Source organism: Artibeus jamaicensis, unplaced genomic scaffold, assembly GCF_021234435.1.
Source record: "Artibeus jamaicensis isolate MK-2021 breed Jamaican fruit bat unplaced genomic scaffold, CSHL_Jam_final contig_519, whole genome shotgun sequence".
NCBI lineage: Eukaryota > Metazoa > Chordata > Mammalia > Chiroptera > Phyllostomidae > Artibeus > Artibeus jamaicensis.
This window is the reverse complement of record NW_026521871.1, coordinates 22,278,739-22,297,881: the sequence shown is the minus strand read 5'-3', so window position 1 is coordinate 22,297,881 and position 19,143 is coordinate 22,278,739. Positions and strand designations below refer to the sequence as shown.

Below are 19,143 nucleotides of genomic sequence, written 5' to 3'. Positions count from 1 at the left end.
TGTTTCTGGGATCTAAAATGTGCTATAGGAACGTAACTCTTGTTTACATCATTTAGCCTACAGTAAAATAGGTTTCCTTATATGTCACTTTGCTTGAAGTTGCAGTTTTTAAGAACCTACCCGTGACATTAAGTGCTGGGGCGGGGAGTCGAAGTTTTAAATTAGGCAGTCGTGCTGGGCCTCGTCACGAAGCGATGCCTGATGGTGCAGAGCAGGCGGAGATCCAGTAAGAATGTGCATGCGAGACAAAGAGAACATCACGTGCAGAGGTCTGGAGGTGTGGTGTGCCCAGCTTCTTCAGGAAACAGCAAGGGGGCTGGTGAGGGAGACAGAGAGAAGTAGCAGGTGCAAAGGTCAGAGTGGCCAGGGCCAGACTGATACTTTCAGGGAAGTGAGATCATGGGGGGCAAGAGAGCAGCGTGAAGAGGCAGGAGATTCCAGTCTGGTTGGTGGCCCTCGTGTTCCCTCCCCTTCTGCTGAGGCCTCCAGGGCTTGCTGGAGAGAGCTCTGGGGAGTGAGGGGTGACCGTGACACTTCAGACCTGCAGGATTAGACAGCTGCAGAGTGTTCGTGTGTCCGTGCGGCTCCGTTCCTCGGTCTCTGCGGTGTCCTGGGGATTTCTGCCCTGTGTTCTACCACACTTTCGTTCGCTTTGTCTTTAGTTCTTTTAGGCTTATACCTGATTGATTTTATTGAGTAAAAGAATTTTTCAATAATTTTCTTAAAAATGAGTTTGAACCTTTTCTTACAGGCTAGAGCAGCAGTTCTCAAACCTTTTGGTCCCCAGACCCCCTTACATTCTTACAAATCATTGAGGAGCCAAGGAGCTTTTGTTTGTCTGAGTTACACCTCTCAGGATTGACCATATTCAGAATTTTAAACAAGAATTTAAAAACTACTAACTTATGAAAAATTTCTATGATAAAATGCAGTTGCATGCTATAAAAATAACATTTTATTTTTAAAAATAACTTCCTAAAGTGAAAAACATAGTGGGAAAAGTGGTATTGTTCTACATTTTTGCAAATATCTTTAATGTCTGGCTTAATAGAAAGACAGCTGGATTTTCGTATCTGCTTTTAGATTCAGTTGTGATCTGTTATTTCAGTTGAGGTATGTAAAGAAAATCCAGCCTTACACAAATAGGTAGTTGGAAAAGGAAGTAGTTTTGTAACAGTCTTTTCAGTTAGTTACGGACATTCTTTGATAGCACACTAGAACTTGAGCAGTGGTCGCTCCTTAAAGGTTATTTGCAACATGCAATCGGAACCCATGTCAGTGCTCTCTGAGCACTTAGTTACCCTGAAATCCACCAGCCTGCCTCATACCTGTTAGTCCATGCGTCATTTTTTGTGACAGTAAGCATTGGTCGTTTGGATAATAGTGGTGCCCTGAGCTGTGCATATCTTCCATGTATCCAGAACTTACATTCATTAACCTCACCACCAGCCTCCTTAGGGAAGTCATTATCTACGGTATTGAGAAGTGTGAGGCTCATGGTAGGTGGATGCAGTTTTCCCCAAAACTGATTTTGTCTTGGAAGTCTAATTTTATTACCAGCAATAAAAGGGCTATTTCCTTAAAATGACAGGCTCACGCAGTCTATTTTCACGAAAATGTTTGCCCAGATACTCAATCCAAATTACTCAATCTGATATACATCTGAATAATTGTAGTTGGTCTCTCAGTAAACATGGTGTTCCATGAAAAAAAAATGGCCAGTTCAGCTCACAGCTCAGAGAGCCCGCCAAGCGCTTCTCACGGTGGTCACGGCTTCTCACTGCATCAGACGGGCTTTGTGTGTGCCTCCCATTTGATCACACAGAGGAGCAAAAGGACGATTATGTGAGGGTCGAGAGTTAATGCAATTAATAACTTTTACTGCTTCATCTGAGTGGTACTGGCTTCATGCCTGCTGCCTTGCCAGCTGCGTTATCCCTTGTTGCTCTTGCACCATTGGTGCACATGTCTGCATAGGTTTTTTTTTTAAAGGCAAATGACATCTTAGTGTTATGAGTTTATTTATTTATGTATTTATTTACCTGCCTCAAAGCCTGCTGAAAGGACCTTGGGAGCCCCAGAGGTCCACGAAACATTTTGAGAACTGCCAAATTAGAAGGAAACTAGGCAGGGAAATGGACAGGAGTTAAATTATATTTTCCTACTAATTTTACTTTTTACGGAGTAGAATTTGGGTTCATCTAGGTGTAGCTTTTAAAGCTTTAAATCAGGAACCTGTCTAAGCACATATGTAAGTCATATGTAAAGCCATTTTCTGTCCAAGGTCTGAGGAGCCAGCTCCTCCCTGCTCCTCGTCAACAGCCATGGTGCCCTCCAGGGGTGGAGGGCACGGAGATGAGCCAGATGGCCCTGCCCTTGAGGTGCCAAGAGGGAGAGACGTAGACTTGAACAAGCGTGCCAGACTGCATGCTACAATAAAGGCAGGAACCCAAATCTACAAGTTTCTGCACAGGGAGGCCCACGGATGGGGGGGGTCACTTGAGAAGAGGAAGTATAAGGGATTGCCGGGCAGAGGGGTGAGGGTCTAGGGCAGAAGAAGAACCTCCGAGGGAATAGTTTTCCTCCTCAAGCTTCCTACACTTTTCCAAGTGTAGAAATCTTCCAGAGTTCTCAGAAAAGCTTCTGTGGCCGGGGAGCGCGGGTGCTGTGCGTGCTGTGCGTGCTGTGCGTGCATCGGTGTGGGGCTGGAGAAGGGCCTGCCTGCTTCTTCCTACCTTAATGCCCTTCTGTGCTGTTTGAGTATTTCACCATGAGCCTGGATTTGTTTCAGTTTTTTTAAAGCTAGTTCATTCTAAAAGCAGGTGAAGAAAAGTCATTTTAATCATGAAGTGTATCTTAAGTGCCCATGGTTACACTATGCGGGCATGTATTTTTTATGTGTGGTTGGAGTACAGCAGAGAGGAGAGCAGCAGCAGATTTCAAGTACACTAACCAGCTAGCATTTCCCAGTGGCGTTTATATGAAGTATATATACATATATTGATACTATTTATAAGATTCTTAAAAGAATGTATATGTAAATGTACATATATGTACTACTTGTAATTTATATAGAGGTTTATGTTCTGCTTATGCATTTATATATATAAATACAAGATAAACATTCATTCTATTTCCTGGGGTACAACCCCATTTTTCTGGCATAGTTATTTGTTGCACCCTCTCTCTCAAGTGTCCTGTTTTGGATGCTAAACTATATGTTCACCCTATTTTTATGTGCTTATAAAATTATGTGCAGTATGTTCATATATTTATAAGTCATACATTTTCTTGTACATACATGTGGATATATACATGTGTACTTGTATGTTCAGAAGGCGTATGTTAAAATCTCTTACAGCGGAACTAAAGCTCAGGAAAATAGTAACGTAAGTCAGATGAGCACAGTTATGTAATTACAAATTTGTTTATTTTTTTAACATTGGTTCACCAAAATATTTTGCATCTGTAACATTTTTGCTCACTTTTTCCTGTGCTTATTTATTCCCCTCACAGCAGTACTACTGAGAATAGTAAATTTGTTGCATGAAACTGGCTCTTTAGAAAGCATTTTTGAAAGTTACATGTGAATTAAATCTCATCTTTGCAACTTATATTTCTTTTTCTGAAGTCTGTCGTGAGCTTTCCGTTGGCAGGAGCGCCTAAGACTTCTGTTTTCAAGTTACTGTCTATGAAGAAATGTAGGGGAAGAGGTCATTCACTTAACTTTTTAATGCCAAAGCATACTATTTTGGTGAGAATGACTGCCGCCCCCACCATCAGCTCACTGAGAGCTCTTCATTTTAATTTTGGGGCTGCCCTTAAAGTAAGGATGTCTGATGAGGTCTGTGGGTCCATCAGTGTTTTATTTAATGTTTTTATCAGCTGCACAGACCGAACTGGCTGCCGGGCCAGGCCAGTCACGTCGCTGCGCACAGGCACCGGATGCATCGTGCCTGGGCTGCGTGTGTGATGGGGCCTGTGATGGAGCGCGGCTACAAGGCCCCAGTTCTCTTGCCAGGCAGGCAACCACCCCATTGTGGCCTTGTCTTCCTATTTTTTGAAGAAAAGGCATATTGATTTTTTATGTTAAATCTTAACTGTTTCTCAACATCAATTTTTCTAAAACATGGTTCCAAAACCTGTGTGAGTCAAACAAAACCTGTGGGGACCAGGTTTGCCCGTGGTCTGCAGTGCGTTCCCTCTGGTCTGCAGGCCTCGGGCTCATGGCTTCCTTGCACTTCGAAGTAGAATATGGCTTTCAGCTGCAACACTTTCTGAGGTCGTCTGGTAACCCGTGGTCTGGAGGCTCTTGATGACAAAACGAGATGATTTAGGTAAAGGGAGCTGTTGAGATTGGAGCGGTGGGCACTGGAGTAGTAAAGACTTTCCATTCCTTTAAGTCTTACTTCCCCTGCTACACCACAGGCCTTGGGGGAATCTGTACTGTTTTTAAAGCTTCCCATTTGATTTTAATGCATAGTCAGGTTTGGGGACTACTGTCCCAAAGCAAATAGCAGGTATTCAGTAACATCTGTTCAAAGGAGGAATGAGCTCTTGTCTTCCTGTGGCATTTAGCCTGATTCCTTGTACTTAGCAGTTGTTCAGTAAATATTGACTGAGAGGATTGAAGTATATTTTGAGTTCAGCTACCACTGCCCCGCAGTCCTTCCTGGCAGAGGGTGCGGCCATCTGCTCGTCCCCAGGCTCTCGCTGTGGGGTGGACGGGCTGCTGCTCACCCGGACCCCACATGGCCTCGCTAGCTGGTCTCCTGCATGCAGCTTGCCTCCCTCTGATCCCTTCAGCATGCCGCAGCCCGAGTGATTTTTTTTCCCTTCATTCAAATCTGTTCATGCCTTTCAGCAGTTCCCTATTGCCTGTGTCATAAAATTTACTGTGGGAGTCCTTTAGGGCCCTTCATGGCCTGCGCCGACCCTTCCTTTCCTAGCGCATCACACTCTATAGATAGGTGCTGGGGCCGGCCGTGCGCCCAGCCCTGCTGAGGGCACTGGGGGCAGAAGCGTGCACACACCCTCTCCTGGCCTCCCCAGCCGTACTCATCAGTCCTGCATGCAGCATACTCATGTTCTCTTGGTTTTTCCCAGCGTTCCTTCTGCTTAGACTGCCCTGCCCACACCCATCTTCCGTGTGTTCCCTGAGGCCAAGCCTTCCAGGACCCCTGTAAATAATAAATTGTCACTTCATCTTGCGACACTCTGTACACACCGTTAGTGTGAAGCCTACCATCATGGCCTCCAGCCGTCAGTTGCCAGTCCTCTTTCTTCCCCTGGACTCTGGCCCCGGAGGGCAGAGGCGTGCCTTGCTCCCCACAGTCCCTCCAGCTCTGAGCACTGAGTCCGACCGCGCCATTCGCGAGCACATCTGCTGGGTAAAAGTGATACAGGAATGCAGGTTATTTTGTGTGTGCCTAGAAGGCACATGCAGGTGCTACCCAGTAACTGTGCTTTGTGGAGGGTTCTGTCACACAGTGGCAGTCTCCTGAAAGATGCCATGCTTGGGTTTTTCAAAATTCCGAGGATGTTCTCATGACCTATAATGATGCTTTCTATGATATATGTTATTCTAACCGAGAGACTAAGATCTTACTGTTAACAGTTGGCCTTTTGCTAACCATTCTAACTGAACAATCTAAGAGAAGAAAGAGAATCCCACAGAAGTGAGTGGGGCTTATAATCTGACACCCTGGAGTATTTACATTAGCTTGAGGTGAAATACTGTGTTCCCCAAACAGAGACAGAGCCTCACAGGACCTTCAGAGCACTCCGAAGTGGGGTGTTCTGGAGCAAGCAGTGATCCTGAGGTGAAAGGACAAAATAGGTATGTCAGCTTAGAACTAAGCCAGAATGGAAGCCACCTGTTTGAACACATAGTATGTGTTTTGCCAGATCTGAGACTATCCAGTCAGGCTGGATAAAGAATTGAAATAATCTTACAGAAACCAAACTGGGTAAGAATATAAGAATCAAGAGAGAAAGTAGCCCAGAACAGAGAGACCTCAAGGAAGGCAAAAGAAACGTCAGCACAGTATGTTACTGATTTATAACCCAGTGAAGGACATACTCCTGCATTCTGTGCAGGGGCACAGAGGAAACAGTAACGATTTCAGTCCATTTCACATTTATTTATAGGTTTAACACCCAAGAGTGCTAGAAAAGATTTGTGGAAGATTACCATTAGAGGCAGGGTAAACAAGAGTAGAAGAACTAGACAGTTGTCACACCAGAAACCTAGGCTCACAATGGCCACCACCATTGACAATAAAAGTCCATTCTAACTTGCCTCAAGAATTAAGAGAAATTTGGGGAATATATTCTCATTATCCAAATTGGAGAATGTATTAGTAAAAGTATACTTTTTCTTATGACTGAGTGAGATAAAAGAATTTATTAAATGAACCCTTACATAAAGGATGCTAAATAATATAATGGGCACAGCTTATAATAGCTTCACAGAAAAGGTAAAAAAAGATTCTTTGTGTGGCCATCTGGTCTCTCCACCTGAATAAATGCCGTGAGCTCAGTGTTGTACTCCAGTGCTAGGAAGACATCACCACTGCGAGTTAAAGAAACAGCAGCAAGCCATGTGGCTTCCTAGGCGTCACTGGACAAGGGCCAGAGAGACTGGATGAATATCTGGTTTGTATGTGCCGTGCACCAGAGGGGTTTTTGTTTGTCGGTTTTATTTTGTTTTAACTGGAGGAGTAATATATTAGTGTATAGTGAAATTAGTTTAGTGAGTTGATGTTAGTATTTTAAAAATGAAAGATAATAGAAAAGACAGGACGCATCGCACCCACGAAGGGCCAAGTTTCAGTTCCACTTGTGTCTTAGCTCACTGACGTACCACGTATTTATTGTAGGTAAGTACAAAAGCCGCTGCTTTGGACTGCTCCTCACAGGAGTGTTAGTCGGTAGGCCCCGGCCATCCCAGGCTGATGACAGAACACAGAGAGAAGAGCAAGAACTAGTCTCTGGGAACTAGTCTTGGCGACAGGGTCCTCAGACCAGAACAAGCCACTCACCGTGCCTTTAAATTTAGGAACCTGTGGTGAAACTCAGCCTGTGGACTCAGAAACATACTGTCCTGGTTTCATTTTTTGTTTGCCTTGAGTACCTCTCAGAGTTCTTTTTGAAAACCCTAGTCTCCTTTGCCTGGCTTGCTTTATTTACTTACTAACTTTGGCTTTAATGAAAGGGAAATCAGAGGAGGAATGGGATGGGCGCCCCCAGTGGTCAGACCTGGTCATACAGACTGTGACTTTCCATTGAGAGACCCTTGGAAGCCACAAGTTAGGAGTATCCTCCAGACCTTGCTGCTTGTATGGGCAGGCAACACCCTTGCATACAGGTACTGCTTACTTAGGGAAACTCTTTAGAAATCCTTTTCCAGCTTTATGAATGGCGTTTGGATCAGGTCATCAGGGCTGTCTTTGAAAATAGGCAGGAGGCTTGTGGTGGGCCTATGGCACTGCCCAGCTCTTGGGGCTCCACACAGCAGCCGCCAGTGATGGCGAGACCCTTACCACTTGGCACCTCCTCCCCCCAGATTCAGACACGTGCGTATAGCTACAGCTTCGGAGAAAGAGTTCTGAGAGGCCTTCCAACCTTAATAACTTAGCAACAGCATGAGAAACAGACTGGAGCGAAATATTCAGCTTCTCCTGTGGACTCCGAGCCTTGCAAGCAACAACAGAATGAGATAAGAACGTTTCTTTTCATACACAGATTGTTTTCAAGAGGTTGGAAATAATCTAGAAATAAAGAGGCTACTTGGGCAAGAGTCTGACCATTTTTCTCCTCTGTTTCAGATGACAGTCATGTCCCTTTCCAGGGACCTCAAGGACGACTTTCACAGTGACACAGTGCTCTCCATTTTAAATGAGCAGCGCATCCGGGGCATTTTATGTGATGTCACTATCATTGTGGAAGACACCAAATTCAAAGCCCACAGCAATGTCCTGGCTGCTTCAAGCCTTTATTTCAAAAATATCTTTTGGAGCCATACAATCTGTATTTCCAGCCACGTCCTGGAGCTGGATGATCTCAAAGCCGAAGTGTTTACAGAAATCCTTAATTATATCTACAGCTCCACAGTCGTGGTCAAGAGACAGGAAACAGTCACTGATCTTGCAGCTGCAGGAAAAAAGCTGGGAATCTCCTTCTTAGAAGACCTGACTGATCGCAGCTTCTCAAATTCCCCGGGCCCTTATGTATTTTGCATTACTGAAAAGGGAGTGGTGAAAGAAGAAAAAAATGAAAAAAGGCATGAAGAACCAGCCATCACTAACGGGCCAAGGATCACAAATGCGTTTTCCATCATTGAAACGGAAAATAGTAATAACATGTTTTCCCCACTGGACTTGAGGGCGAGTTTCAAAAAGGTCTCCGACTCCATGAGAACCACGAGCCTTTGCCTGGAAAGGACTGATGTCTGTCACGAGGCGGAGCCCGTCCGCACCCTGGCAGAGCACTCCTACGCCGTTTCTTCCGTGGCCGAGGCGTACCGGAGTCCGCCTGTATGTGAACATGCTAGCAGCTCGCCTGATAAAACAGGGAAAGAAAATGGCGAGGCTCTCGTTGCAAAACCGAAAACATGCCGGAAGCCAAAGACACTTCCCACACCCCAGGATTCTGAACCAGCCACGGAAGAGATGCCACCCCCACCAGTAACCAACGTGGAGGTTCATCAGGAGAGCAGTCCACAGCCAGCTGCCGTTCTTTCTGGTTCAAAGTCACCCAACAACGAAGGAGAGGTCCTTCTTCCCAGGGAAGATGAAAACAAGTCCGCTGATGTCCCTGGGCCGCCAGCGGCAGAGGTTCCCCCTCTCATTTACAACTGTAGCTCTTGCTCCAAGTCCTTTGACAGCAGCACTTTGCTCGGTGCCCACATGCAGCTGCACAAGCCGACCCAGGAGCCTCTGGTGTGCAAGTACTGCAACAAACAGTTCAGCACCCCAAACAGACTGGATCGGCACGAACAGATCTGCATGAGGTCAAGCCACATGCCCGTTCCGGGAGGAAATCCACGCTTTTTAGAAAACTATCCTACCATTGGACAAAACGGAGCTTCCTTCACACGTCCAGAGTCTTTATTATCTGGAAACAGGCTTGGTGAATTTTCCAGTACTGGAAGTACCTTGCCAGAAATGGACCACATGGTTAAATTTGTTAATGGGCAAATGCTCTACAGTTGTGCTGTATGCAAGCGTAGTTATGTGACTTTATCCAGCCTTCGCAGACATGCAAATGTCCACTCGTGGAGAAGAACGTACCCTTGCCATTACTGCAACAAAGTGTTTGCACTGGCGGAGTACAGGACAAGACACGAAGTGTGGCATACGGGAGAGAGGCGCTATCAGTGCATTTTCTGCCTTGAAACCTTCATGACCTACTACATACTCAAAAACCATCAGAAGTCTTTCCACGCCATAGATCACAGACTTTCCATCAATAAAAAAACCGCAAATGGAGGCTTAAAACCTAGTGTCTATCCATATAAACTGTACAGGCTGCTGCCTATGAAATGCAAGAGGGCTCCTTATAAAAGCTACCGAAATTCTTCCTATGAAAATGCTCGAGAAAACAGTCAGATGAGTGAGCCTGCACCTGGTCCCTACGTTATTCAGAATCCGTGCAGCTCTGAATTACCGACTCTGAATTTCCAAGACAGCGCGAATACCATGACCAACAGTCCAGCTGTCCCACTGGAAACATCCACATGTCGGGACAGACCCATTTCTGCCAATGTCCAAAATGCAGAGGGGACCAAGTGGGGAGAGGAGGCCTTGAAAGTTGATCTTGACAATAATTTTTATTCAACAGAGGTGTCAGTTTCTTCTACTGAAAACGCTGTCAGTTCGGATTTCCCGGCTGGGAACGTGCCCGCTTTGCCTCTGAGTACCGGCAATGAGAACTCAGCCTCCGTGATCAGCTACAGTGGCTCAGCGCCCTCGGTCATTGTTCACAGCAGCCAGTTTTCGTCGGTGATCATGCACAGCACCTCCGTGGCGGCAATGGCCAGCACCAACCACAGAGCCCCTTCAGATCCACCTGTCAGTCAGCCCGGGCAAGGTGACAGCAAACCCGAGACCGACAAAGTGGGGAGAGTGCCCAGCAGACCCAAAAGCATTAAGGAGAAAAAGAAAACCATCCCATGTAACAGGGGAGAAATGCCAGAGGAATCAAGCTACGTTGCTGACCCTGGAGGGTCATTGAGCAAAACCACAAATGTCATTAAAGAAACCAGTAAAATCGAAACCTACATCGCAAAGCCTGCTCTCCCCGGAACCTCCACAAACAGCAACGTCGCACCTCTTTGCCAAATAACAGTCAAAATTGGGAATGAAGCCATTGTGAAAAGGCATATCTTAGGATCCAAATTGTTCTATAAAAGAGGGAGAAGACCCAAGTATCAAGTGCAGGAAGAGACTTTGCCACGAGAGAGTGACCCGGAAACCAACAGAGACAGCCCGCTTGAGCTTTGCCAATCCGAGTGCATGGAGATGAGTGAAATGTTCGATGACGCAAGTGACCAGGATTCCACTGACAAGCCATGGCGCCCTTACTACAACTACAAACCCAAAAAGAAATCTAGGCAGTTGCGAAAAATGAGAAAAGTCAACTGGAGGAAAGAACATGAAAACAGGAGCCCGAGCAGTAAGTATAAATACCCGGCAGAATTGGACTGCGCTGTGGGGAAGGCTCCTCAGGAGAAGGCCTTTGAGGAAGAAGAAAATAAAGAGATGCCCAAGTTGCAGTGTGAGCTCTGTGATGGAGACAAGGCCTCGGGGGCTGGAAACCAAGGCAGGCCCCACCGGCACGTCACCGCCAGGCCGTACACGTGCGAGCTCTGCGCCAAGCAGTTCCAGAGCCCGTCCACGCTCAAGATGCACATGCGGTGTCATACCGGAGAGAAGCCATACCCATGCAAGACCTGTGGGCGGTGCTTTTCTGTGCAGGGAAACTTACAGAAGCATGAACGCATCCACCTGGGCGTCAAGGAGTTCATCTGCCAGTATTGCAACAAGGCCTTCACGCTGAACGAGACCCTCAAGATCCACGAAAGAATCCACACTGGCGAGAAGCGTTACCACTGTCAGTTCTGCTTTCAGAGTTTTTTGTACCTCTCCACAAAAAGGAATCACGAGCAGAGGCACATTCGGGAGCACAACGGTAAGGGCTTCGCCTGCTTCCAGTGCCCCAAAATTTGCAAAACAGCTGCTGCCCTTGGCATGCACCAGAAGAAACACTTATTCAAAAGCCCGAGTCAGCGAGAGAAATCGGAAGGTGATGTGTACCAGGAAAACTCAGATCCGCTGGAGAATCCACAGTTCATGGATTCAGAAGACAATGACCAAAAGGATAATGTACAAACCATTGTTGGAAACCTTTGAACGGTGATACTTGGGGGGAAAAAATCTTCAAAAATACAAGTTGATGGGTTTGTTTATTTTTTTTTAGTTAGCTATTTTATTCTGGTTTTGTTTTTAAGTTTAGTTTTGTTTCACATAACAGTCATGAAGGAGTGAATTGTAAAAACAAAAATCTCTTTTGTGAAAATTCCAGAAAGAGGATCCTAATATCTGCTTTGGGTTTTAGCATTAACATCTTGCAAAGTGCGCAAAAACAAAATTGCTGACTTCGCCAATATCCCAAGTATCTTGTGAAAGTTTATGAAGTTCTTAGCTGTGGTATTTCTGCCAGTGGGAAAAAAAGTTTCATTTTAGCCTAATTTAAAACTTTCTGGTAAGTGCTAATAGGAACTGGCTGCTAAACTGTCTTTAGTCACTGGAGAAAATAAGGGTTAGACATCATGAAAATGTCATCTTCATAAGTAAGTTAAAAGGTAAATGAGCTGTAACAGTCATTCCCATTCAGCTTCTGCACTGTTGAAAATTGTTTAAATTTAATGGATACATATTAAATACTTAATATAGCTAAAAATATGTGTGAAATGAGTAACCTAAGTAGGACATTCATGTATTAGAACTACTTTTCTGCAACACAAACCTTGTAAAATACATATATAAATCACTATGACTTTTAACTGTCCATGTCCCCTGTAGAGAATTATAATGATGAGCAATAGGTCTGCAAATAATGAGGACTGCTGTAAAAACCAGTAGAAAGCATTTTGAATATGACGTAAGAGCATGTGTATGCTTTTAGATGGAATGCTGTTCTCTTGATGTTATGGCTGAGCCGTTATTTGAATTGGTCTATTCAAGTCACAGAAAACATAGTTCATGCCTTATCTATGGGGGGAAGTCTTCCCAGAATTTACCTGTGGTTACCTGTGCTGTGTATTACTTTGCAGTAGCCTCACCTCAGGAAATGAAGAAGGGTCAAATTCTTCTGAAACGCCCCACAGTCTTCCATCCATCACAAGGCCATAAATGTGGCGGTCTGTTCCAGACAGACTTAACCAGTCTTAAGGGGTCAAGTAAAACCTGACACCTCCTATTCCACTGAAGGAGTGTCCAGGAAATTTAGTGCAAGGCATGCACACAGTGGTGAGTGCCCAGAGACTTGAAAGGGACAGAACACCCAATCCCTACCATGATCAGCTTCCTTGGAGATCACACAGCCCACACGTATACACTAGTATGAAACAAAAGGACAACCGAAACACACACCCGCCCACCCACGAAGGACCGACTTGAGCCAGCAACCGGAAGGGATGACCTTCCTTGCCTCAAATAGTAGCTTTGCTTGGGGGTGGGGGGGGGAGATAAAATGTGGATGAGGGAGATAAGGTTCCATCACTTACGTGACTCAAATATATCCGAAAAGGCAGATGCCTTGTCTTCATGTTTGCAGACATCTAGCCCCTTTGCTAAAACACCCACTTAAGTTTCACAGTGTTCTTTTACGCTGACCCATACCGTCAACACTGCCCTCAAAGTCTAATTGCCCTACAGGATGTTCCATCATCTGGACTAGGTTCCTGGGAAGCTGGAACTCATGAGTCTGACTTTCTAAACTGCCGTGATAGGAGGCAGAGAGAAAACATTCCTACCCTTTGATCACCAGTGTGAACAGAATCCGGAAACCAGTTCAAGGGTAGCCTGCAGCCATTCGTGTTCTTGGGATTTGATAGATGGAAACCCAAGGTTATCCAGCGTTGCGAGGTTACCACTATGAAGAAGTAGCTCACAGGACTCCAGTTTCTCTCCCAATGTTGTGATGTCACCATGAGGAAGACTTAATATGGATTTGGGTGGGCAAGACAGCATTTACACACCCAGAAATGGACATGATCGAAGCTGACCTTTGAATGCTGTAGTACTTTGCTGTTAAGTAACCCCAATATTGTATCTGCATTTATCTTTTGTTCATCTACGTTCACTCACACACAGTATTATGTAATAGAAGAAAATGCAAGCAAATTCAACTTTATTTTATACATTGTATATATGTATACCTGCACTATACATCTGGGTTTTGTTAAAAGAGATTGTCACAAAGGGCTTATGAAAATCATTTTTGAATTGATAATTAGAATATCAAGTAAGCAATCCTGTGATCTACTAATTTGTTTTAACTCAATTAGGATTATTAATCAAGAAAAATAATTGTGTATTTTAGTCATTTTGATTTGCGGTAACTCCAAATATAAAATTATACTACATGTAGTGATGTCTCCCAGCCCTTAATGTGGATATTTTTAAAGTGGACTTGTATGCTGATAATTCTAGACCAAAGTAAATATGGCAGAATATTTATACATGAAAAAATAATTTTGCAAATATTTTCTATAATTGTATTATTCGTTTAAAATGTTGACAGCTTGTGTTAGTTTCAGGGAGGGGTGTATATTTTGATAAAAAAATACTTGACTTTGTAATTCTGTATATTCTATACAATTTATAGCAGAGCCGTTTTAAGACAGCCTTGTCAGATTTTTTGTTAATTGTGGAAACTTTATGATGAGTGATGTTTAAGTATGCATTGAATACCTAATGACCAACTAGGATTAAAGTAAGTGTAAGCAGTGAACATAACTGTATGCTGTACAAGATATATTGTAACTTGCTGTTTTAGCATCTGTATTTTGGTTAGAAGATATTATTAAATGCAGATGTTAAGGGTTGGAAAAAGTCTAATTTTATTTTTAGAAATAATGAATATAACTTTGTTTTTGCTTGATTAAAATAGCTCGTTCCTATGTTAAGTCTCTTTTTAAATGTTTCAGTGGTAATTCTTTGTGCAGCGAAGCGGCTATTTCATCTGTGTGAGTTACAGCATTATTTCACACAGTGTTCCCTCAACTCACTTCTTTTTCCTCACGTGTTGCATTCCATGATACCTGCCTACATGCTTAGTACTCAAATGGAATATGACGTTGAAAAACATAAAACAAAATAAGAGTACTCGAAGTCTCCTGCTAATTCGCTGCTTCGGACAGGTCTGATGGTATCAGATGAATCCCAGGGTACTGGAAGTGCTCTGCTGTACTCACCCACAGGAAACGAATCCCATTTGTGGAGTGTCAGGCTCCTGACAGTGGTCTTTGCACAGACTGTTTCATCCGGTCCTTCCCAATGGCCCTGGGAAGTAGACGTCATTATCCACATTTTATAGTGACTTTGAGAAGATCCCAGAGCCAGATGGAATCAGGATCCCAACCTAGGGCTGCCCAACGCCATGTCTTGTTCCTTCTCAACACCTCAAAGCATAATGCTTACTGTAAGCCAAACAGTGAAGAGGAAAGACATGACAAAGCAGTTCAGCTGTAGGATGGCAGTGGTTGCAGTGGCAGCTTCTAGGAGGCCATGTTAGGCTCAGCTTCCCCAGACTTGTTGCAAATCTCCTTCCCGAGGCCTCCACACTTTGGGCATTTGGCTCTTCTTATATCTTGGGATATTGCCCTATAAAATCAGTTTTTAAGAGTTTGTAATTTTTTTAAAGAACACAAACTGAAGCCCCTGACTGGTGTGGCTCAGTGAATTGAGTACCAGCCTATAAACCAAAGGGTCACCAATTCAATCCCAATCAGGACACAGGCCTGGGTTGCAGGCCAGGTTCCCACTAGAGGATGTGCAAGAGGCAACCACACAGTAATGTTTCTCTCCCTCTCTTTCTTCCTCCCTCTTCTCTCTAAAACTAAATGTAAAAGTCTTTTTAAAAAAATACAGACCGGAATTAAAATTTAGTGCTATTACCAGTATAGCTAGTTATATTTCACATAAAGAAAAAACCTGCAGTATGGAATTTTCTCAGAAAACTAAAAATGGATCTGCCTTTTGACCCAGCAATTCCACTGCCAGGATTATAACCTAAGAACCCTGAAACACCAATCCAAAAGAACCTATGCACCCCAATGTTCATAGCAGGACAATTTACAATAGCCAAGTGCTGGAAGTAACCTAAGTGTCCATCAGTAAATGAATGGGTCAAAGAACTAGGGTACATTTACACAATGGGATTCTGTGCAGAAGAAATAAAGGAGCTCCTACCCTTTGCAACAGCATGGATGAAACTGGAAAGCATTATGCTAAGGGAAATAAGCCAGGAGGTGAAAGACAAATACCATATGATCTCACCTTTAACAGGAACCTAATCAACAAAACAAGCAAAATATAACCAAAGACACTGAAATAGAGAACAGGCTGACAGTGACCAGAGGGGAGAGGGGAGGGAATTTCAGGGGGAAAGGGGAAGGGTTTGCAGGAACAAGTATAAAGGACACAGGGACAAAAACAAGGAGGGATGGAAATAGGGGGGAGGTGGGGAGGGCTGGGGGCGTGGGCTGGGATGGGAGTAAAAGGGAGAAAACTACTTGAATAACAATAAAAATAAAAATAGAAATCTGTTCCATTGTCACAGACTATACTCTAACCTCACTGATTATCTTCCAAAGCATGCAGTTGGTCACAGTGTGCAATGTGACTGTCAGTGGCTCAAGCACCACAATTCATCACCTAATGAATTATGGGAAATAACTATTTTTCAGACTATAAGATGCACTTTCCCCAAATTTGGGGGAAAATGGGGTGTGTCTTATAGTCCAAATGTCGCTTGCCTGGCTTGCTGTGGGCAGGGGGGCAGCAGTGAAGCGGGGTCACATGTTATTAAATATTTTACCACATTTTTTGCTTCAAATTTTTTTCCTATTTCCTCCAAACCCTAGGTGCGCCTTATGGTCAGGTGCATCTTATAGTCCTAAAACTACAGTAATTCAAATGTCTAGTCCTGTACTGGCTGGTGGGGCTCAGTGGTTGGAGCTTCTTTCCATAACCTAAGGGTCACCGGCACGATTCCCAGTCAGCGCATAAACCTGGCTTGCAGGTTTGCTCCTCAGTCCGGCGTGTGGGATCCCTGATAGGTCCACGTGCAAGAGGCAACCAATCGGTGTTTCTCACTTGCATTGGTCTTTCTTTCCCTTCCCCTCGCCCCCCCCCTTCTTTTCTCTTTAAAAGCAATGGGGAAAAAATGTCCTCTAGTGAAGGTAAAAAAAAAAAATCCAGTCCTTCTACTGGCTGGCCAGCTCCATTAATTTTGTATTTGAAGGGCAATTCAAAACTAATTCCCCCCAAATTTTGTAACTGCTGTTTGCTAAAACTCACTGCATTATCTAGCAAAAACAGATTTTGTATGAAAGGAATTTATAACAATTGAGAAGGTAACTGGACTGAAAGGATGACAAACCATGCTGCAAATCGATCCCGTCGATACATATTCTTTTACTACTTTAGGTGTTTTCACCCCCTCCTGTTTTCATCACATGTTGGTTGATTTGGTTCCACTCCCTCGGCCTCCGTCAGTCCCCCTTAAAGAGGCAGTGGTTCTTCCACTTCCCTTCCCCCTCTATCTGAGAAGTCCTCGGGTTCCCCTCCCCGACTCCTGGCTGTCTACTAACCTCCTCCTGGGGGAGCGGGCCCCTTTGGCCCTCCCTCCGTCCCTCCCCAGTTTGCAGCCCTTGATCCGACTCTTCAAGCAAGCTGGTCAGTGCACAGGAGACTTGGCTTGGTGTGTAATTTTTAAAATGAAACACTCTGAAGTTAGACAACTAATGGAAAAACTGGTTATATCAGAAATGTGACTATGGTTTTTATTGTTTAATTCTTGACATCCAAGACATCAAATAATTCTATTTTTTAGAATATATGGCTGAGAATTCAACAGCACCTTTTTTGTTATTTTTGAAAATTACAATTTCTATGTAATTATTCTGTCAGCAGCTGACAAAAAATAGGTATAATTTTGATTCATTTACACTGGACAGCTATTGTGTTAGCTGTTGTCATTTTCTTATTTGAAACCTAAGGAAAAAGGGGTCAATGCCCCTTACTAAATAGGTATTGCATGTTTTAAAAAGGCCTGTGGCATACTGGTTGAAAATGGCTGTTCTGTGTAATCTTTTAATAGGAAACGTTTCAAGCATATGCTATGTCTGGGACCAGGGAGTTAGGATCTGAGGCGTCCAGCAGCCTCAGCAAGAATCAAGCTCCTTTAGTGCCCCCTGCTGTACGATGTCATAGCCCTGAAAGTCTGGGTCACGCTTACTTCACACACATCCTGGGGCATCTAATGGGAGGACAGGGAAATGACGTCTGTACTTCAGAAGGGTTACTCACTTCACATGAGCCGTGGGGTATTGCCAGAGAGAAGCTGACTCACCTGCAAGTGGCCAGTTTCCCAAATTCTGACAACTCAAGAGGGTGTGTAGCTTAGGTCCTGTTCATTTCTAGCTTCTGTCTTACTGGACCAAAAGGCCAGCTTCCGCACATCGACTTGGACATGCCCGACTTTTGCATAAACGGGGTAAGAAGAGCGGCAGGCCTTTTCCCAGGTCATTTCTGATGTTTCTCTTCCTAAAAACCCAAATGTGGGGCCACTATTTTTTGTCATCTCTCATAGTAACAGGAACCAGCCTCCACCAGTACTGTTTATGCAAATACGACCACATTCCAGCCATTGGGAACTCCTTACCACTTGGCATCATTCTAACACCCAGGCAGGAAAGTCCCTCCCTGGCCTCACCCAGAGCCCCCTACTCCACGGGGCAGTCTGCAGGGCCCAGAGGGACGTGCCCACCCAGAGTCTGTACCCATCCCAAACCACCCTCAACCTGAGGATTCCCTGCCCACTTCCAGGGCCTGCTCAGGCCTCTTCCCCACCAGTGTCACTGTTCTCAGTCCCGGGGACAAGCAAGCTGTTTGCAGGGGACGTGGACAGAGTTTGTGATGCCGTGTCAGGGGCCCTGTGTGTGTGTGAGGCCCCTAGCAGTACAGGAAGGAGCAGATTTGGGGGTAGGAAGAAGGTATGGGAGCCAGACCTGGGCCCAGCCCTTCTCAGGTGGTCTCCTTCCAGCCAGGGCACCAGAGAGCCTGGGAATTCCAATCTCTAACCTGGCCTCCCATAGTGGTATGAAGGTATGTTCGTCCAGGGAGGGGAAGAGAGCATGTCTATTTAAGAGCATGTGCCTGATTTAATTTTTAAATATTTAGACACATGATCTATATAGGCTTCCATCTATGCACTTGCCCTCAGCCCTGCAAATGTTTGGTAGGGGTTGGGGGGCTGTCACTAGCCCCCAAGTGCCGGGTTTTCATCACACTATGTCTCTGTGCAAGCTCCTGGCCCTATTGAAATGTCCTTTTCCACCCCCACCCTCTCCCATCCACAAACACCATCATTTGCCAATGCCCCGTTCACAAGCCCCTCCCCAGCTTCTTCCTTACAGTGCTGTATGAGACAGCCCCTCAGACCTCAGCTTGCCTTTGTCTCCGTCACACCACGTCTCTCTGGGATGGTCCATTTCGGTCCCACCACTGCTGTCAGACGCCCAGTTCTTCCAGGCACAGCCCAGAGCAGATGTATTTAGTCCTGTGCTTCCAGCATCAGCACGGTGCTCACAAACATGAGTCACCTAGTAGGAGTGCTGATTCTCCATTCTGGGGTGACCGACCAGCAGGTTTGTCTGGGACAGAGGGTTTTCCCAGGATGGGGGACTTTCAGTGCTAAACAGACAATCCTGGGAAAAGTGGGATAACTGGTTCCCCTAATGGAGAAGAGGCTCTTTGGAAAGGCAAAGGGCGCCAGCAGCCAGGACAGAAGTACTAATTGGCCGATTTAAGTTTGAAACACTAATGGGACTGTTGACTCTCCACCAGCCAC

At 44.9% G+C, this 19,143-nt stretch overlaps 1 protein-coding gene across 10 annotated transcripts in view; it reads left to right on the top strand.

Annotated features, from left to right (window-relative positions):
* ZBTB38 (zinc finger and BTB domain containing 38) overlaps window positions 1-14,393 on the top strand; it is a 126,389-nt gene extending 111,996 nt beyond the window's left edge. For 9 of the 10 annotated variants that reach the window (XM_053669459.1, XM_037139394.2, XM_053669461.1 and 6 more), the window contains one exon: window positions 7,830-14,393. In XM_053669459.1, the coding sequence (XP_053525434.1) occupies window positions 7,830-11,414 (3,585 nt within the window). In that variant the 3' untranslated portion in view covers window positions 11,415-14,393. The other variant, XR_008392358.1, reaches the window with a different exon arrangement.
* The last annotated feature ends 4,750 nt before the right edge of the window (window positions 14,394-19,143 follow it).